General features: G+C 41.9%; 1 protein-coding gene across 1 annotated transcript in view; it reads left to right on the top strand.

Moving 5' to 3' along the window:
- The window catches only part of LOC144690058 (connector enhancer of kinase suppressor of ras 3-like), a 340,571-nt gene that overhangs the window by 110,188 nt on the left and 212,468 nt on the right, over positions 1–17,915 (top strand). Inside the window, exons 3-4 of the mRNA XM_078557565.1 lie at positions 3,409–3,611; positions 6,644–6,731. Of these exons, the coding sequence (XP_078413691.1) occupies positions 3,409–3,611; positions 6,644–6,731 (291 nt within the window). The remainder of the gene's footprint in view (positions 1–3,408; positions 3,612–6,643; positions 6,732–17,915) is intronic.

The raw sequence follows: 17,915 nt of genomic DNA, 5'->3' as shown, positions 1-17,915 counted from the left end.
ATCACAGAACTGGAGAAAGCGTTAAGGGGCTTGAAATGTGGCTAAGTGGTGGGATAGGGCAACATTGCACCACAATCCCTAAAGCAACTTGGCCCCCATGCTAGTGCCCGGCTGACTCAGTTCTGCACAAGAATCATCAGCTCAAACTCACTCCCGAAGGTGTGGCGTTTGGCAAAAATCATTGCCATTCCAAAACCTGGGAAAATCTCTCATTGGCGGCAGGTATCGACCAATTTTCGCTATTTCCTGTGTGCTTTAAGATCTTTGAGCATCTTATCCTACAACACATCTCCAAAAGTAGAGACCATCCTTAATGTCAACCAAGTTGGTTTCTGCAAGCGATGCAGCACATATGATCAAGTATTGGCACTCGCCACCTACATCAAAAATGGCTTCCAGAAGAACCTGAAGATGGCTCTCGTGCTACTTGAGCCTCACTGCTGCCTATGATTCAGTGCGGCACACTGGACTTCTACTAAAGCTGTCCAGAGTGCTTCCAGCCTGGGTTGTGACAGTTGTTGAAAAACAATTACTTTTTGTGAAAGAGTATAAGTCCGTCTTGGGCAAGGGAGAAGTGCATGTGGCAGACAGGCCAACGGGCTACTACAGTGCTCAGTGTTGTCTTCAGTCTTGTCCAATGTATATACAAATGACCTGCTAACACACATGTCCCACAAGTTCATCTATGTTGATGACATTTGTTGTGCCACCCACGCTCCATCCTTATAAGGTTATATTACAAAGTTGACAGACTACAGCAGCACATGGTGTCTCACGTTGAATCCATTTAAAACCACATGCAGTGTATTCCATAATTTAAAAAAAATACTGCAGATGCTGGAAATCTGAAATAAAAACAGAAAATGCTGGAAAAATCTCAGCAGGTCTGGCAGCATCTGTGGAGAGAGAAACAGAGTCCAAGATGATGACTTTTCCAGTATATTCCACCTTCACAATGCCAGTGGCAAAAAATAATTGCATATCTGCAAGGATGATCAGAGATAAGAGCATGACCCCAACCTAATGTACTTGGGAGTCACTCTAGATAGGACTCTGTCCTTCTGGGAACACCTGGAAGAAAACAGCAGCAAAGGTCAAAACCAGAAACAGCCAACTAACCAAACTTGCTGGATCTACTTGGGGTCCTGCTGCCACAACACTCCAGAACCCCGGTACTGGTCCTATTATACTCAGAGTAGTATGCACTTGTCTGACAAAGGTCATCACATGCACACCTTGTTGACACTCAATTGAATGACCTGTTTGACCCACTGTTCGCCTTCCATCACAGCAAGGAGGTGTCAGCTGTGGCTCAGTTCATAGCACCCTCGCCTTTGAATCAGAGGCTTGTGGGTTCATGTCCCACTCCCAGAAAACCAAGAACTGTGATTATACTCGAAAGAAGTTGCAATCTGTGACTGTTGGTAACTCGAAAGAGTTTCCATCACTGCAAGACAAAGGGAGCAACCTTCCTGAACAAGATCTACCAGCAGACATCGTTCGGATCAGGGAATGGGAAACATGGGAAGTCACTAACACGTTCCTTGTGACAAACCCTATCTGTCGAATGGCAGGTTTTGAACTGCCATAGTGAGAGTGGTCCTTCCTAAAGGGATTCAGGACAGGCTAGGGTCCCTGTCCAGCCAACCTCCACCACTGGGGCCTCAGTACAAACCCTTTATGCACTTGTGGAAAGACAGGCAATGCTGCACGTTACCAAGGAGTGCCCCCTCTACAGACTAAGTGGTGGACTAATCACCTTAAACTCAGCGAATGAGGTGGCTATCACTTGGCTTCGGGGATTTGCATTCACTAAAAGAGGACAGCAGAGAGGGCTCTACACTACAGTCATCACTGAGACATAGCTAAAGTAACATAAAGGAACCAATAATGTTTTTCTTTTTGTAATTGCTTTCAGATAACTGGCTAATTGCTGGTTATGTAAATTACGCTTTCATTTTTTTTCAGGAATCTGACATCAAGGCAGGTTAAATTTGGAAGAAGCCTGACTCAAGGTTATTATTGCAAAGTTAAACTGTACATGTGCTGCATTTATGTGCATATGCATGCTTTTGTATTTCTTCCTGTGGGAAGGCATCTGATCTCCATTTGATACTTTTCCAACATAAATTTGCCGATCTCGGTTGCATTAATCAAGAGAGTACCTGGGCCATGCAGGTACAGAAGGTATTTGGTTGGTGTCTGGCGATCTTTGTTAGGAAGCAGTGAAATACCTTCACTACTTAACCTCATCACATCCTTGGTGAAGGAAAAACTGGTCTAGGGTTTCTGCTCCTTATTACAGTTCAGTAACACTTGCTGGTCACGCATATTTGTAGATGTTACTTGAGGATGAAAATCTAGCTCCGTGCTCATCCAGTTCAGTAGCTAGCTGGTACTACCTTTCAAGGGTTATAAGAAATAGAATAGACTTGGGCAAGATGGTGAAGAGAAGAAAATAGTAGAGGGGAGGAAATTCAATTTCCTCCAGGGCTCACAAGGGCGATCCTGACCTCCGAAGAGGCACATGTGGGGTCACGATCCAAGGCCTTCCTGACCTGTGAAAAGGCCACACCGAAATAGCGTCTGGAAAGTGCTGCAAGCTTGAAATTAGTGCAAAAATTTCCAAGTAACTTTGTCAGTCCTGCCTCCATCACCAAATGAAATCGAGCCCACCATCTTAGAATAAGGTGTCTGCCAGTTAGGATTGAGATGAGAAATTACTTCACTCAAAAGGGGTTGGGAATTGTGAAATTCTCTGCCCCAGAGAGCGGTGGATGCTCAATCATTTGACTATATTCAAGACAGAGGTCAATAAATTTTTGATTTCTTAAGATATTTAGAGATATGAAGATACTGTGGAAGGTGAGGTTGAGAGAAGATCAGCTGTGGCCTTGTTGAATGACAGACCAAGCTTCAAAGGCTAAATGGCCTACTCAACCCTATTTCTCGTGTTATGTTCTCTTCATTGTTTGCTATATTTGAGTTTCATGCCCTCAAACTTTAATGGGATTAAATTTGCAAACAAATGGTATTTAATACCTTTTGAAAGCCCATTTGCACAACACCAACTGCACGACCTTCATCAGCCCCCACCATTACTTCATTAAAGAACTTGATCAAGTTAATCGAACACAATTTTTTTCAACAAATCCACGTTAACTTACTTTTATTAACTGGTGCTTTTCTGAATGCCAATTAATTTATCAAATTATTGTGTCTAAACAGTTCCCCACCATTGATGTTGCACTATTGCTGCCAAGATTATCTTCCTCCCTTTTTAAACAGGCAGTGCAGTATTTATAATCCTCCAGTTCTCTTGTACTATTTTCACGTGCCAAGAAAATTGGAAAATTGTTCAAGGTCACTCTTTTAACTTAAATTCTGATGATTTGCTTTTAATTGCAGAATTATGGAGTGGAAACAGAAAGTATGAAGAAGTTGGCCCTGAAATTACGAGCTGCCACCAATGGCCTCCAGAATTTTATCAGCATTAGAAGAAAAAGCACTGCTTACGATGGCGCTACTTCTCGCAAGCCTCCCAATGATTTCCTTACCTCAGTTGTGGACCTCATTGCAGCTGCGAAAGCCTTGTTGGCATGGTTGGACAGGTAAACAATCAACCTAAAGTAATCGCACATTTTTTTTATTGTGCTAAGTCAGTAACATTTCCATTTGTTTTAATAGCTGTACCTGTGACAGTGCATTTTTATTGCACAGAAAATTGTGGCAAGTAAAATTATCCAGCCAATTCCCCAAAGGATGAGCTCTGGGGAGTGGGGGGGTGGGCGGCAGCGGTGAAATGAGCTTCTGATTAGGAAAGATCAATATGGCAGTTATTAAAAAGCAGTGGTACATGAGCATACAAATTATTGTTGGTGCCAAATGTTCATCACTGTTCCTTTCAATTGTATGAGTTGTTGTATTGGGTAAATTCCTCTTGTCTGTAGTTACTATGAACCTCAGATGTACATGTAATTCATTGCTTTGGTCAAAAGAGTCAATCTGTGTTCTGCACCAGTGTTTCAAATTTTATTTGTATTAGCAGATTTTCTAGGCACTGCAAGTGGTCCAAGGCGATTGGCCATGTGTTCTGTATACGTTGCCCTTTGGTGATCAAAGCGTCTGACAAGTTCTCTCTGTTGCATGGATTGGTTAGGTAGTTGTGGGCTGGGGAAGAGGAGGTGTAGATATTGTGGACACTGTTGGCGCTCCACGGTATGGCATGTTAGGAGTATTCTTCAGATGTAGGAAGGGATTCGTGTTCTGGGCATAGCTTACAACAATTTCAAATCTTTATTATTCACTCTACAACTCTTTAACTCCACATTATACTGCTCAGCAACTTTGTTGCCCACTCACTTAACCTGCCTATATCTCTCTGCAGCCTCTTCTTCCTCCTCATATGCATTCCCACCTAGTTTTCTATTGTCAGACTTAGATGAAAGGACAGAGTAATAATATCTCCGTTCTTAATATAGATTGTAAACAGCTGAGGATCCAGCACTGATTCTTGCGGCACTCCACTGTCACAGCCTGCCAACTTGAAAATATCCCATTTATCCTTATTCTCTGCTTCCTGTCCATTAACCAATCCTCTATCCATGCTAATGTATTATCCCAACTCCATGAGCCCTTATCTTGCGTGTTACCTTTATGTGGCACGTTATCAAATGCCTTTTGGAAATCCAAGAGGGTTCCCTTTTATCTACTCTACTTAGTTACATTAAGATGTCCCACATACATTTGCCTCAGTAAGTAGAAACTGTTAGAAAGGAGGAAGCATGAGGATTTGAGGAAAAGGAACAATTTTACTGAAGGAACAGTTTTAGATTAACATGCTGGGGGAATTGCAGTTCAAGTACAAGAATCAAATTTAATTTCTGTGCCTTTGTACTCTTAATTGAAAATCGGAGCTAAAAATACAGAACAATACAAGGTGATTTTCTTTATGGATAAAGCTTTAGATTGGAAGTCATTGTGTAACCTGATTTTCCCCTCAATTGCTTATGAACTGCCGGTTGCTCACTTTTTATTTAACTGTATATCTGTTTGATTAACTAAAGCAAATACATTACGTGCTTCCATTACTGACATCCATTGCAAGTGTTGAGCTCCTCTAGGTGGAATATAACATAGCTGGATGTAGGCTTCTTCCCTGATTGCTCATCTGTCTCAGAAGAGCATTGACTACATCATTGTGTCCTTAGCAGTTGTTATATCAACTGGACTACAGTTTAGTGTTATTGACCTGTGACAGCCAAAAACTTGTCTGAGACTACCTAGTCAAGGTTAATGAATCCTGTCCCAGAAATGGAAAACAACTTGCAGAGCCACCCTGTTCTGAGTCATATACATTGTCATGAAATAACATTTACTTAGGTGAACAATTCCCCTAGTAATATTTTTCAACATGCCCTGTAAGGTTTATAGTGCTACTACTTAGAAACTCAGTGTATGTAACTTATTGAACACGTGGACTCATTTATGAAACATGTTAAATGATGGTAAAAGCAAAATACTGCGGATGCTAGAAATCTGCAATAAAAACAGAAAATGCTGGAAAAACTCAGGTCTGACAGCATCTGTGGAGAGAGAAACAGAGTTAACGTTTCGAGTCTGTATGACTCTGAAAAAGAGCCATAGGGGCTTGAAACATTGGGCAAAATTTTGCCCTTGGTGGGCATGCGGACAGCCGACACCCGCTGGCGAAACGGGGCCCGCTGCTATTTTAAGTGGGCAGGCCAATTAAGGCCCACCCAGCGGCCTTCCCGACAGGAAGCGCTATGCGCGTCCTGTGCAGGGGGGGGAGGGAATCCCCAGCTGTCAAAGTGCGCTCTTTCGCGCATGCACGCGAAAGAGCGCACTGCTCCTTGAGACTAAGTGCTGTCTCAGGGACATTAGTGACAGGTTAAAAAACTCTAAACATAGAAAAATAAAAATATTATTAACATGTCCCCCTCATGTGACAATGTCACGCGAGATGGGACATGTTAATAAAAACGACATAAACTTTATTACACTTTTTAAAAACGGACATGAAACCTTATCCCGCCAGTGGATGAGGTTTCATGTATTATCAGAAGCCCGCTGGGGCTCCTGGCCTGCCCGCCAGCCTTAAGGTTGGACGGGAAGGTCTTTAACGATCTTAATTAGCCTGTCAATGGCCTTAATTGGCCATTGACAGGTCGACGGGTGGACAGCTGATTTCGCTGTCCGCCCGCCTCCCTAGAAATTCAAAGGGACCGGGATGACATCGGGGGTTCCTCCCGTGTCATTTTCCTGTCGGTGAGCAGGGCCCGCCCCCAAATTGCCGACGGGAAAATTTTGGCCATTAACTCTGTTTCTCTCTCCACAGATTCTGTCAGACTTGCTGAGTTTTTCCAGCATTTTCTGTTTTCATTATGTTAAATGATGGTATGTGTATACTACACAGGATTCTTTCATTTGGACCAGATAATTAGCATTGCCCATTGTAATTTTTGTTTGAGAGTTAATATATTTGGTGAAGATATTTTAGAAGCTTGTTCTGATCTATTTTGGTGCATGCACAACTATGCTTGTGCGTGCTGGTTTGCACTCCACAAGTTGCATGTTCAAACCTGTATATATGTGCTAATATAAAACATTTATTTTATTACAGATCACCATTTACAGGGATCAGTGATTACTCAGTGGTGAAAAACAAGATTATACAGCTGTGCTTGAATTTGACAACAACTGTTCAACAGGTCTGTGTAGTAATGCTTTAATGGCTTTTGATCTCACTTCTCCTGGAAGCCTGTCATATTGCGGGTGGGCATCGGGAGAAAGGGGAAATAAAATATATTTCTATTATTCACTGTTTCTAGATTGCGTATCACTCCTGACATGTCATTGGATGAATGTGATTTTAGTGTGCATCATAGTTGAATAACTTATATTGTAGTATCTTTATATCGCCTTGTACCTGTTATGCCCAATGTTGATGAATGGGAATGTTGGTGATTTTTTTCTTCAAAGCAACTTTTTAACAACATTACAAGACCAAATTCTGATTGTTTAGCATAATTAAAAAGTTCTTTACATAGCTGAAAACCAAATGAACTTAGTTTCCTTACCTGAATCGTTACCATAGCCTTCCAAGTATTTGTCATCTTTTTTGGATCAGTGAACAAATCTTTTCCTCATAAGATGAAGCTTTATAACACCAATTTCAAATATCATTTAACTATTCTTGCATGTCAGCACAGTTATAATTAGTAAAAGTTTCTGAAACATTTACGAGCATGGGGACCACTGCAGCCTGGTAAACCATGACCTTACTCTTGAGTTTGAGATCCTGATCCTGAAATACTCTTCCACAGTCAGCCAAAGACTGACCTTGCGCATTGAAGGCGATGACGAATTTCATCATCTGTGTCTGCCTTCAACAAGAGGAGGCTCCCAAAATACTGAAAATGGTCTACGTTTTCCAGGGTGTCTCCACTGATCTTTATCGATACAGGATAGTAGTGTGCTGTGGAAGTTGGTTGGAAGAGAACCTTAGTTTTCTGGGTGTTTGGTGAAAGGCCTATTTTTTCATACGCTTTGGAGATGGAGTCAACAATGACCTTGAGCTCAGTTTCTGTGTGAGTGCACAGAAGTATCATCTGCACACTAAAGCTCAGTGACTGTGGTTGGGGTGATTTTGGTTTGAGATTGAAGGCAGCGTTTCTCATCTGTTCTGTAGATTATCTCCACGCCTGTGGAGATGAGGTGCACTATGACAACAAGGAAAAAGGAAAAGAGGGTTTATGCAATAACAGAATCTTTTTTGGCCCTGTCTTCACTGAATTAGGGTCTATGGTGAGTTCTATTGGTGAGGATGATGGCATGCATGTCACCTTCGAGTAGACAGACAATGGTGACAAATTTCTGAGAATAGGCAAATTTGAGGAGGCTACTCCTCAAGACTTTACAGTTGACCGAGTCTGAGGCTTTTGAGAAGTCAACAAAGGTCATGTATAAGGGTAATGCTGTTGATATGGTGTACATGGACCTCCAAAAGGCATTTGATGAAATGCTGCACAACAGATATGAGCAAAGTTATAGCTAATGGAATAAAAGAGACAATAGCAACATGGATATGAAATTGGCTGAGTGACAGGAAACAGGAGTGGTTGTTGGATGTTTTTTGGCCTGGAGGAAGGTTTGTTGTGGAGTTCCCCAGAGCTTGGCGTCAGGTGCCCATGTGATCTCATTCTTATGCCTCTTGGGATAAGCGAAGGATGATTTCATGGTACCTCACTGTAGGGGTTATGTGTTTGATAAAACTGAAAGTAAAGATGCATTTTGTGGAATTAGGAGCAAATCAATCACAAGTCCCCAATCACATGTCTATACTCCATGCATGCCATGTCCTAATTTATCTTATTTTTTTACAAATATAGAGAATTTTCCCCTCAAAAGATGAGATGGATTGGAATTCCAGTAATGCTTTATTATGTATGTCATGACTAAAGAACTTAGGGAGCATTCACCTTACAGCAGCAGCTCCACTAATATGTGGAATATGAAGGATGTCCCTTTGTCACTGTCATAAGAGTTATTTAAGGCACCCATTGAATCTATGCCAGCTCTCCATAGAGCAATCCAGCCAGTCCCACTGGCCTGCTCAATCCCTGTAATTCTGCAAGTTTATTTCTGTCAGGTGGCCCTCAATTTCATTGATTATTTCCACTTCCAACACCTGCTTAGGTACCAAGTTCTGGATCAGTAACACTTGCTGTGTTAAAACAAATTCTTGCTCTTATTCCCCTGATTCTCTTCCTCAGGGCCCTAAAGTTGTGTCCCCTAGTCCTTGTACCATCAGCTAATGAGAGCAGTTTTTCCTTGTCAATCTTATCCAAACCCTGTCATAATCTTGTACATCTCAATCAAATCTCCCCTCAATCATCTTTGCTCCGAGGAAAACAACCCCAGCTTTTCCAACCTAACTTTTTAGCTCTAATCCCTCATCCCTGGAACAATTTCTGGTAAATCTCCTCTGCAATCCCTTAAGCACCATTGCATCCTTCCTAAACTATGGTGACCAGAACTGGACTCAATACTCTTGTGCCCTAACCAAAGCTTTATAAAGGCTGAGCATTATTTCCCTGATTTTGCACTCTGCCCCTGTGTCCTGCCACCTTCGAAGATCTGTGTGCATGAACCCCAGGTTGCTCTGTCCTTGCACAGTCTTTAGAACTGTGCCATAAGTCTATATTGCCTCTCCCTATCCCTTCTGCCAAAATGAATTGCCACAGACTTCTGTGTATTAAATTCCCTCAGCCATTTTTCACACCATTCTGCTGGCCTGCTAGGCCCTGCTGCAGTTGGATCACAGTCACTGTTTGCCACTCTTCCAAGTTTGCTATCATTGACAAATTTTGAAATTTACTCTGCATTCCAAGATCCAAGACCTTTGTATATAGCAAAAAGACCCTCGGAGAATACTACTATCATCCTCCAATCTGAAAAATAACCATTTACCACAACTTCTGTTTTCTGTCCTTAATCCAAATTTTTTTTGAACCAATTGACACTGACCCTCCTATTCCACGAACCTCAATTTTGTCAACCACCCTTCTCTGTGGTACCTAGTCAAACACTTAAGATTCATAGAAATGACATCCACTGTGTTTCCTTCGTCAACTTTCTCTGTTCATCAAAAAATTAAATTTGATTGGTCAAGCATAATCTGCCTTTTACAAATCTGTACAGGCTCTCCCTAATTAACTCAAACCTCTCCAAGTGCCAGTTGATTTTTTCCCCCTGATAATTGTTTCTAAAATCTTACCCATCACTGATGTTAAACCAATTGGCCTGTATTTGCCAGGTTAAGGGTCTCAGTAATATATTGTGAAATTCTGTCAAATTTAATCCTCTCTCCCTCCTCCTGTCCCATCATATATATTATGATGGATGCAGTTGATAAAGAGGAGTTATTTAAAAATCCCAGAGGGAAACTTTAAACAACTGTCATAATCTGTAATTTTAAGTGTTATGTTTGCAATGCGACTCTAAATTCAGGAATCAGATCAGCTGTTCTCGAGGCTTTACATTAAACTAAATGAAATATTTTATTAATTTATACAGGTTAAAATATATGTACACATGGCTACAAATTACTACTATCATAACTTTTAACAAATTCCCAAACTAATCTCCATTAAGGCAACACAACCCATAGACTTAACCAAACACCAGCATTTTCACTCTTCGAATTCAAAATGAGGTTCTTTTCACTTTGGTTCCTGTGGAGACAGTTGGAGGCTTACAGCTGCCTTTTGATCTTAGATTGCCTCTACTCTGCACACCCAAAAACTGCTAAAGTTGTACCTAGCACCACTGATACAATGAGAATTTGCATTCAGTCACCAGCCTCTTTGAACTCCACCTTTTTTAACAATGAAACCTCTTTGATAGGACCAATTTTATTAGTAATATAAACACATTGTTTGGTAGCTGCTAGATAGGTGTCAGTTTTCCCCCCAATTCTTGAATGCTCTATTCAAAAAAAATGCAAATGCACGCTATCTCTCTTACATATCAAAACTAGTACACATCAAAGCACCCAGACTAGCTGGCTTTTATCCAGTTAAGACACACCCACAGACTAAACCTCTAAAAGAAAAATATTTTCCAAAATATTACATGCATTAATAGCTGCATGATAATATATTATTAACAAAAATGAAAAACTAAAACACTATTTAATAATTTTTCATTAAAGTGTAAGAACAATATATCTTTAAAATTGAGAAATTTGGTACAATTTTCAAATGACCTGAAAATTGCACAGGACCCTTTATGGATACTCGGGGGAGCCCTTTGGTTCAAGTGGATCCCTAGTAGGATCCATGCCGTCACTTAGTACCAACTTACTATTTATATGCCAGAAGATTTTTGGGTTCCCTTTTATGTTGACTGCATTTCTATTCTCATAGTATCTCTTTGCCAGTCTAATTTTCCTCTTCACCTCCCCTCTCATCCTATTGAATTTGACTTGGTTTTCCCTTGAAGAATTTGCCTGTTATGCATCATTCATCTTCTCTTTTTGTTTCACCATAATCTCTCTCTCCCTCATCATCCAAGAGCCTATTTTTGATTCCCCTACCTCCCACTCTTGTTGTAATGTGCCTATTCTGATTTTGAAGCATCTCTTCCTTAAAGATCACCTGTTGTTCTATTAGATTTTCCTGTCAGTCTTTGGTTTCACTTTTACCTTGGCTAGCTCTCTTCTTGTTGCATTGAAATTAGCCACTTTCCAATTTAGACATTCTACTTGAAATTGTTCCTTGCTGTTCTGCATTTCTAGCCTAAACCTTCCTCAGACACTTGGTCAACTCATTTGCCAGCACCAAATCCAGCAATGCCTCCTTTGTAGTTGGGCTGAGAACATACTGATCAAGGAAATTCTCCTGAAAATAGTTCAGAAATTTCTCCCCTTCCTTTCCCTTTACTCTTGTATTATCTCAATTGATAGTTGGACAATTGAAATAACCCAATATCATCATGCTATAGTTCTTGCGTCTTTCCCTGCAGATTTGCTCCTCTCTCTTTCTCATTTAGAGGCCTATAGAGTGCCTATAGAGAAGCATGATCATACCCATTTTTGCTTCTCAGCTCTAACCAAATGGATTCTGTCCTTGCCCCCTCAAGGACACCCCTTGTTTCCAACATTACAATCCCTTCCCTAATCAGTGCTGCCACCTACCACCTTTTTCCCTTCCCTATTTTTTATCTTTGTATATTATCATTTTGAGCCACTTTTTAGTTATTCCCACACAGCTATTTGTGCTTGTAGTTCACCAACCTTGTTTATCGTACTTTGTGTTTACTTGCATGCTTTGTAATCCTAGTGTTGCGTTGCTTGTTGTGCTTGCCCCACTTCTATCTAGTAGTGAACTATTCCTTTTGTATTGCCCAGCACTGTCATTTTATGCACCTTATTCCTCTTTTTTGCTTCTATATGCTGGTGCCCATTTCTGTGCCAATTTAGTTTAAACCCTCCCCATCCACTCTAGTGTACCTCCCTGTGGGAACGTTGGTCCCAGTCCTGTTGAGGTGCCTCCTCCCTGACTAGGTGCCTCCTGCCCCAGAACAGGTTCCAGTGCACCAAGAACCTGAAGTCCTCACTCCTGCACCATGCTTCAGGTCATGCACTGATCCTCCCTATCGTCGTCCTCTTGTTGCATTGTTGAGTAGGGGGGTGGATTCAGTTTTTGAGCTGGGGGGTGGAGAGGCAGGGGTGTGGTGGGCAGCACCAAAATAAGACAAATCAACTGGATAGTAACCATCATTATTATCACAGTGCCAAAATAAAACAAAACAGCATAATAACTTTCACCACTATATGTCAGAAGAAGCCGAATCAGGATTCGGGGGCTGGTGGTGGCGGGGAAGTGAAGAGTGGGGATGGCCGAACAGAAAAGCGAAGGACAGGAGTGTGTCTTCGGGAGCTGGAGAGGCTGCTCCAAAATGCACCGATTGGGTCACGCGCACTCCGTAGGTGCAAATGTTGCTGAAAGAAAAGGTAACCGAATGCCCCAATGCTAAATTCCTTTACTGGTCCTCTATCTGCAAAGCTAAAGCGAAACAATGCTGAATGAAGCAACTTTAAACCATGGCTTGCTTGTATCAAATCGCCCTGACTATTCAGCTGCAGGTGAGAAGCTCTGACTTTTATACCAATGTGGAGTTCACAAGTTTTAGGTGTGCAGAGGCTGCATCCTCGCACAACCTTCCAATTGCATTATGTCCTCCCTCCAATTGGAATTCCTGTTGAAGCTGCGAGGTGGGAAAAAGTCCTTCATGGGACCTCCGAGCCGGTTCCAGGATGGAGTCTTCTTGCCACAGCTGCCATTATGGTTTCATATGTTGCGACCCCCAAATTTTATCATGCAACTCCAGTGGGCATCACTACCCATGGTTTGGGAAGCCCCGCCTTGTGCATTTGATATGGATATCCTTACATCAAGAACATTCTCGTTGATGGGACAAAGATGAGATGGTTATAGGAATAGATGTAACATTGATTTCATAAAGGCTGAACTGCAAGTAACTTGTAATTTCAGAGTGTCATGAAGTGAATTTTTGGCCTTTGCATGTTATAATCATGGTCTGCCAAAAGCTATAGCATCAAAAAGAAGTATCTCAACAAGGGAATTCACTGTGATGAGACTTTTCTAAACTATTAGTCTTCGAAGGAATGACACCTAACCTCTTACCTCTCGTATATTTCCGATATGTGGAAGATACGTTTCCCATGTTTAAATCTGTAGCTGCATGTCTTAATGGACTCCATCCTGCACTCAAATTCACCTATGAAATGGAGCAGTCAAATAAACTCCCCTCTCTTGACCTTCCAGTTGAGAAAACTGCCAGGGGATTCTCTACCACAGTCTACCACCACCTGTTGAGTTATATCCCAGACTGTGAACAAGAACTGAATAGAAAAGAAAACAGATCTGGGCAAAAGACATGTTTGTTTTTTCCCTCCCAGGAATACACACAGGGGATTAAAAAGCCAACTGCAACCCTAGTTCTGTGTGCTTGTCTGGTGTTCTGTTTTTGTGTGTGTGCGCTGTGAAGGTCATGGATAAAGAAGACACAGATAGTCGAAAATGATACCAAACAACTCCTTTCAGCTATCCTGCAGAACCAAGAATTTCCAAACCAACTGCTCAACTGCCAAAGTTAGTGCTACCAGAATCACTCCAACTTAATGGCCACAATGTTTCGCCATCTACTCCTCATGGACAAGCCAAAGGACTGATTCGTATATCGTTTTAACTTTTATTTTTTGACTCAATTTTTCATTTCAAATCTGTGTATGTGTGTAGCATTTTTATTATTTTTCCTCGCATTTACTAACTCAAACTCACTCTTTCTTTGACCCAAGACAGCCTGGTTAAATTGGCTCCTTCTAAAACATAAATAGATTTGGACTGGGAAAAGGTATCCGCGGCGGAAGGGATCCTTTTTAAATTAGCTTAGTTGTGACCAACCGAGGGGGTTGAATAAAGAAAGGAAGCCAGTTCTTCCGGGAGCATAACGATTTGAGGTATCTCGTCTGGGATCATAACAAATTTGGGGGACCCTCGCCCGGAGACCAGTCGTAACAAATTGAGGGCTCGGTGCTGGAATTGTTCCCACAGACGAAACAAACTAATTAGAGTGGGGAAAGTAAATTTTTCCTTTGAAATCAATTTTTAAAACTGCAATAAGGCTTTCTTGAATCTACTATTAAAGTATCTGTACTATTAAAGAATCACAAAAGGCTAATATGAGTCACAAAAGGCTAGTATGCAATACAGCAAGTCATTAGGAAAGCCAATAGAATGTTGTTTATTGTGAGGGGAATTGAATACAAAAATAGGAGGTTATGCTTCTGTTGTACAGGGCACTAGTGAGACCATATTTGGAGTACTGTGTACAGTATTGGTCACCTTATTTAAGGAAGGATGTAAATGCATTGGAAGCATTTCAGAGAAGGTTTACCAGACTAATGCCTAGAATGGGAATGGAATGAGGAAAGGTGGGACAGGCTAGGCTTGTATCTGTTGGAGTTTAGAAGAGTAAGAGGCTACTTGATTGAAACATTAGATCCTGAGGGGTCTTGACAGGGTGGATGTGGAGAAGTTGTTTCTTCTTGTGGGAGAGTCTAGGACTAGGGGTCACTGTTTAAAAGTAAAGGGTCGCAGTTTAAAATAGAGATGAGGCGCAATTTTTTCACTCAAAGGGTCTTGAGTCTTTGGAACTCTCTTTCGAAAAGGCGGTGGAAGCAGAGTCTTTGAATATTTTTATGGCAGAGGCGGATAGATTTTTTGTAAGCAAGGGGGTGATAGGTTATTGGGGGTAGGTGGGATGCAGATTTCGGGTTACTATCAGATCAGCCATGATCTTATTAAATAGTGGAATAAGCTCAAGGGGCTGAATGGCCTACTCCTCCTTGTTCATATGTTCATCAGCGTAAAAATGTCCATAATTGATGCCAGTACTTTTCTAGGAGAATTAGGGGAAGTTACTTTTGAGGATATAAAAGTTCTGTCCATCAAACAATTAAAAACGGCCTGACCAGACACTTAGGATTAGAATTTCACCCGAAAGCTAGAAAACCCGAAATTTTAAAAGGGGTGGACAACAGTCTACAGGTGGAAATTGAGGACAGTGAAACAGACTAGCAGTAGAGAGATTAAAATTGGAGCTGTGGAAGTTAGAATTTCAGGAAAGAGGAAAGACAGGAAAGGGAATGGAGGAAAGAAAGAATGTAAGGGCAGAGAGAGAGAGAAAGGGATTTTAAACTATAACAGCTCGAGCTGAGGGGCAGGAATCCTACTGTGTCCCTTGAAGGCACCACTAGCTGAGACTTGAGGGCTGAGGCAACCCATTTTACTCATTTATCCCCCAAGTTTGATAAAGCAGAGGTGGAAGCCTTCTTTATCGCTTTCCAGCAGTTAACACAGCAGTTAAAGTGGCCAGTCCAACATTGGTCCCTACTACTGCAAAGTAAACTTTCAGGAAAAGCTCACCAGTTTTACTCCCTCTTGCCTGAGGAAAGTGCCACTGACAATGAGGCAGCAAAAAAGGCTATTTTCAGTGTGTACCAGTTAGTGCCGGAAGCGTACCATCAGAAATTCCGTTCCCTCAGGAAACGGCCTGACCAGACATACCTGGAATTTGAAAGGCTTAAACAACTTGCTTTTGACCAGTGGTTGCGCGTACTTAAAACAGAAGCCACTTATGAAAGCCTCCGTGAAATAATTCTCCTTGAGGAGTTTAAAAACTCCATACCCTCCCTAATAAGAACACACCTAGAGGAACAAAGGGTAACAGGGCCAGGCAGGCAGCCACATTGGCTGATGATTATGAGCTGATCCACAAACCCTTGTTCCAGAAAGGACCCTCCCCTAGTCACCCCCAACCAACTGGAAAGGATAGAGGTGGAGAGAGTGATAGGAAACTGAGCACCCATGGGAGAGAGGGAAATGCTGGGGGTCCTCCTCAGGACAGGAAAGGATGGTGCTGAGATGAAAAGCGATGCCAAGAAGCCTATGTGTTTTAACTGCTGATAGGTAAGGCACCTCCAGGCCAATTGCTGGAAGTTACAGGAAAAACCAGTGGGATTTATCAGGGCACATACCTGTGCAGAGAATGGGAGTCAGTCAGAGAGCATAGCAGACCGGGTTATGGCTCTGACTGCAGGTGCGAATCCCTGTAGAGGCACTCTTGAGAGTGCAGATGAGGTTAAACAAATCCCCAAGAGTTATAAGGATCTTGTATCCAAAGGAAGGGTGGCCACAGTGAGGCGAGTAAGCCTGTAATAATACTGAGGGACACAGACCAGCCAAACTCTGCCGCTGAGAAAAGGCATGACCTTCCCACCAGAGTGTGCAGCGAGTGCCAAGGTGTTGGTAAAGGGAATTCAAGGAGGGTACATGCCCATCCTTTTACACCGGGTGCATCTGGAGTGCGGCCTTGTGTTAGGACCAGTGAAAACCCCAAACTGCAATAAGACCTGCACCTATGATTCCCGTGCTGGCTTTTGGGGAACCACTCAGCAAGGTGTGAGTGGACTATGTGGAGCCCCTGCCCAAAACAAAAGGAGGCCACCAGTATATCCTCACCATCATGGATGTGGCTACCTGTTTCCCAGAGGCTGTACCCTTGAGAACCATATCTGTCAAAACAGTGGTGAGGGAATTGACCCAATTCTTTACCAGATATGGCCTGCCCACCGAGATCCAGTCAGATCAGGGCTCAGAATTCATGCCCAAAATATTTCAGGAAGGCATTGGTAACTTGAGCATGACCTCGTTGAAGCCTTTAATGTATCACCTGCAGTCGCAGGAGGCGCTAGAATGGCACCACCAGACCCTGAAAATAATGATCAGGGCATACTGCCACGAGTAACCCCATGACTGGAATAAAGGACTAGGTTTTCTTTTGTTCACCACCAGGGACTCGCCCAATGATTCCTCACATTTAGTAACTAATAAACTCACTCTTTCTTTTACTGAAGACAGCCTGGTTAAATTGGCTCCTTTTAAATCATAAATACATTTGGACTGGGAAAAGGTATCCATGAGGGAAGGGATCCTTTTTAAATTAACCTTGTTGCAACCAGCCGAGGGTGTTGAACAAAGAAAGGGAGCCCCCCACCTCATCCGGGAGCATAAGAATTTGGGGTACCTCGTCTGAAATCATGATAACTTAGGGGAACCTCACCCGAAGACCAGTCGTACCACTGAGGAGGTGGGGAAGAGTAAAGAGTTAGCCTGCTGAGAATTCTTTCCTTAGCCACTATCTATAGTAGTGCTGCCATTAATTGTATTGATTATATCTTTGGAGATTAATCGCACAAATTTTTTATATTGGAACTCCTTCAATGAAGTAAGAAGTTTCTAACTTGTAGCATTCCTATCTAAAACACATGCTTAGTAGATGTTAAGTGACCATTAAAAGCCTCCACTAAACTATGAATCCATGTTATTTCCAGCAATCAATGGTTATTGACCAGAACCAGTGCTAAAACAGAAGTAACTGGTTTGTACAAGTCTGAAGTCACAGAGCTGGTGTATTTTGATATTCTTTAAGAAGACCTTACACAGGTCATGCATCGTGACCCTGGATGTGGTTCCTTGGGCATGAAGTGTCCTACCAGTCACTTGGAATATTTATGCGCATGGTTTTTTTATATATAAATTTAATTGTGCTGTATGTCCTCACTACTCCTTCTTCTTTCATCATTGTTCTGCACCCGCCTCAAAATAGCACATATTAGCAACAATATTATCAGCTGTCTAACACCATAATCTACCCACTTATTTAGTCATGGGAATAACATCTATTTATTAAAAAGATACCAAACTATCTATCGACTTCTTATTTTGTTTTTAATTTTCTAATCA

The sequence above is a fragment of the Cetorhinus maximus genome, chromosome 14 (assembly GCF_964194155.1).
Source record: "Cetorhinus maximus chromosome 14, sCetMax3.hap1.1, whole genome shotgun sequence".
NCBI classification, from domain to species: Eukaryota; Metazoa; Chordata; class Chondrichthyes; order Lamniformes; family Cetorhinidae; genus Cetorhinus; species Cetorhinus maximus.
Note: the sequence above shows the minus strand (reverse complement) of the source record. Positions and strands in the feature narration are given on the sequence as shown.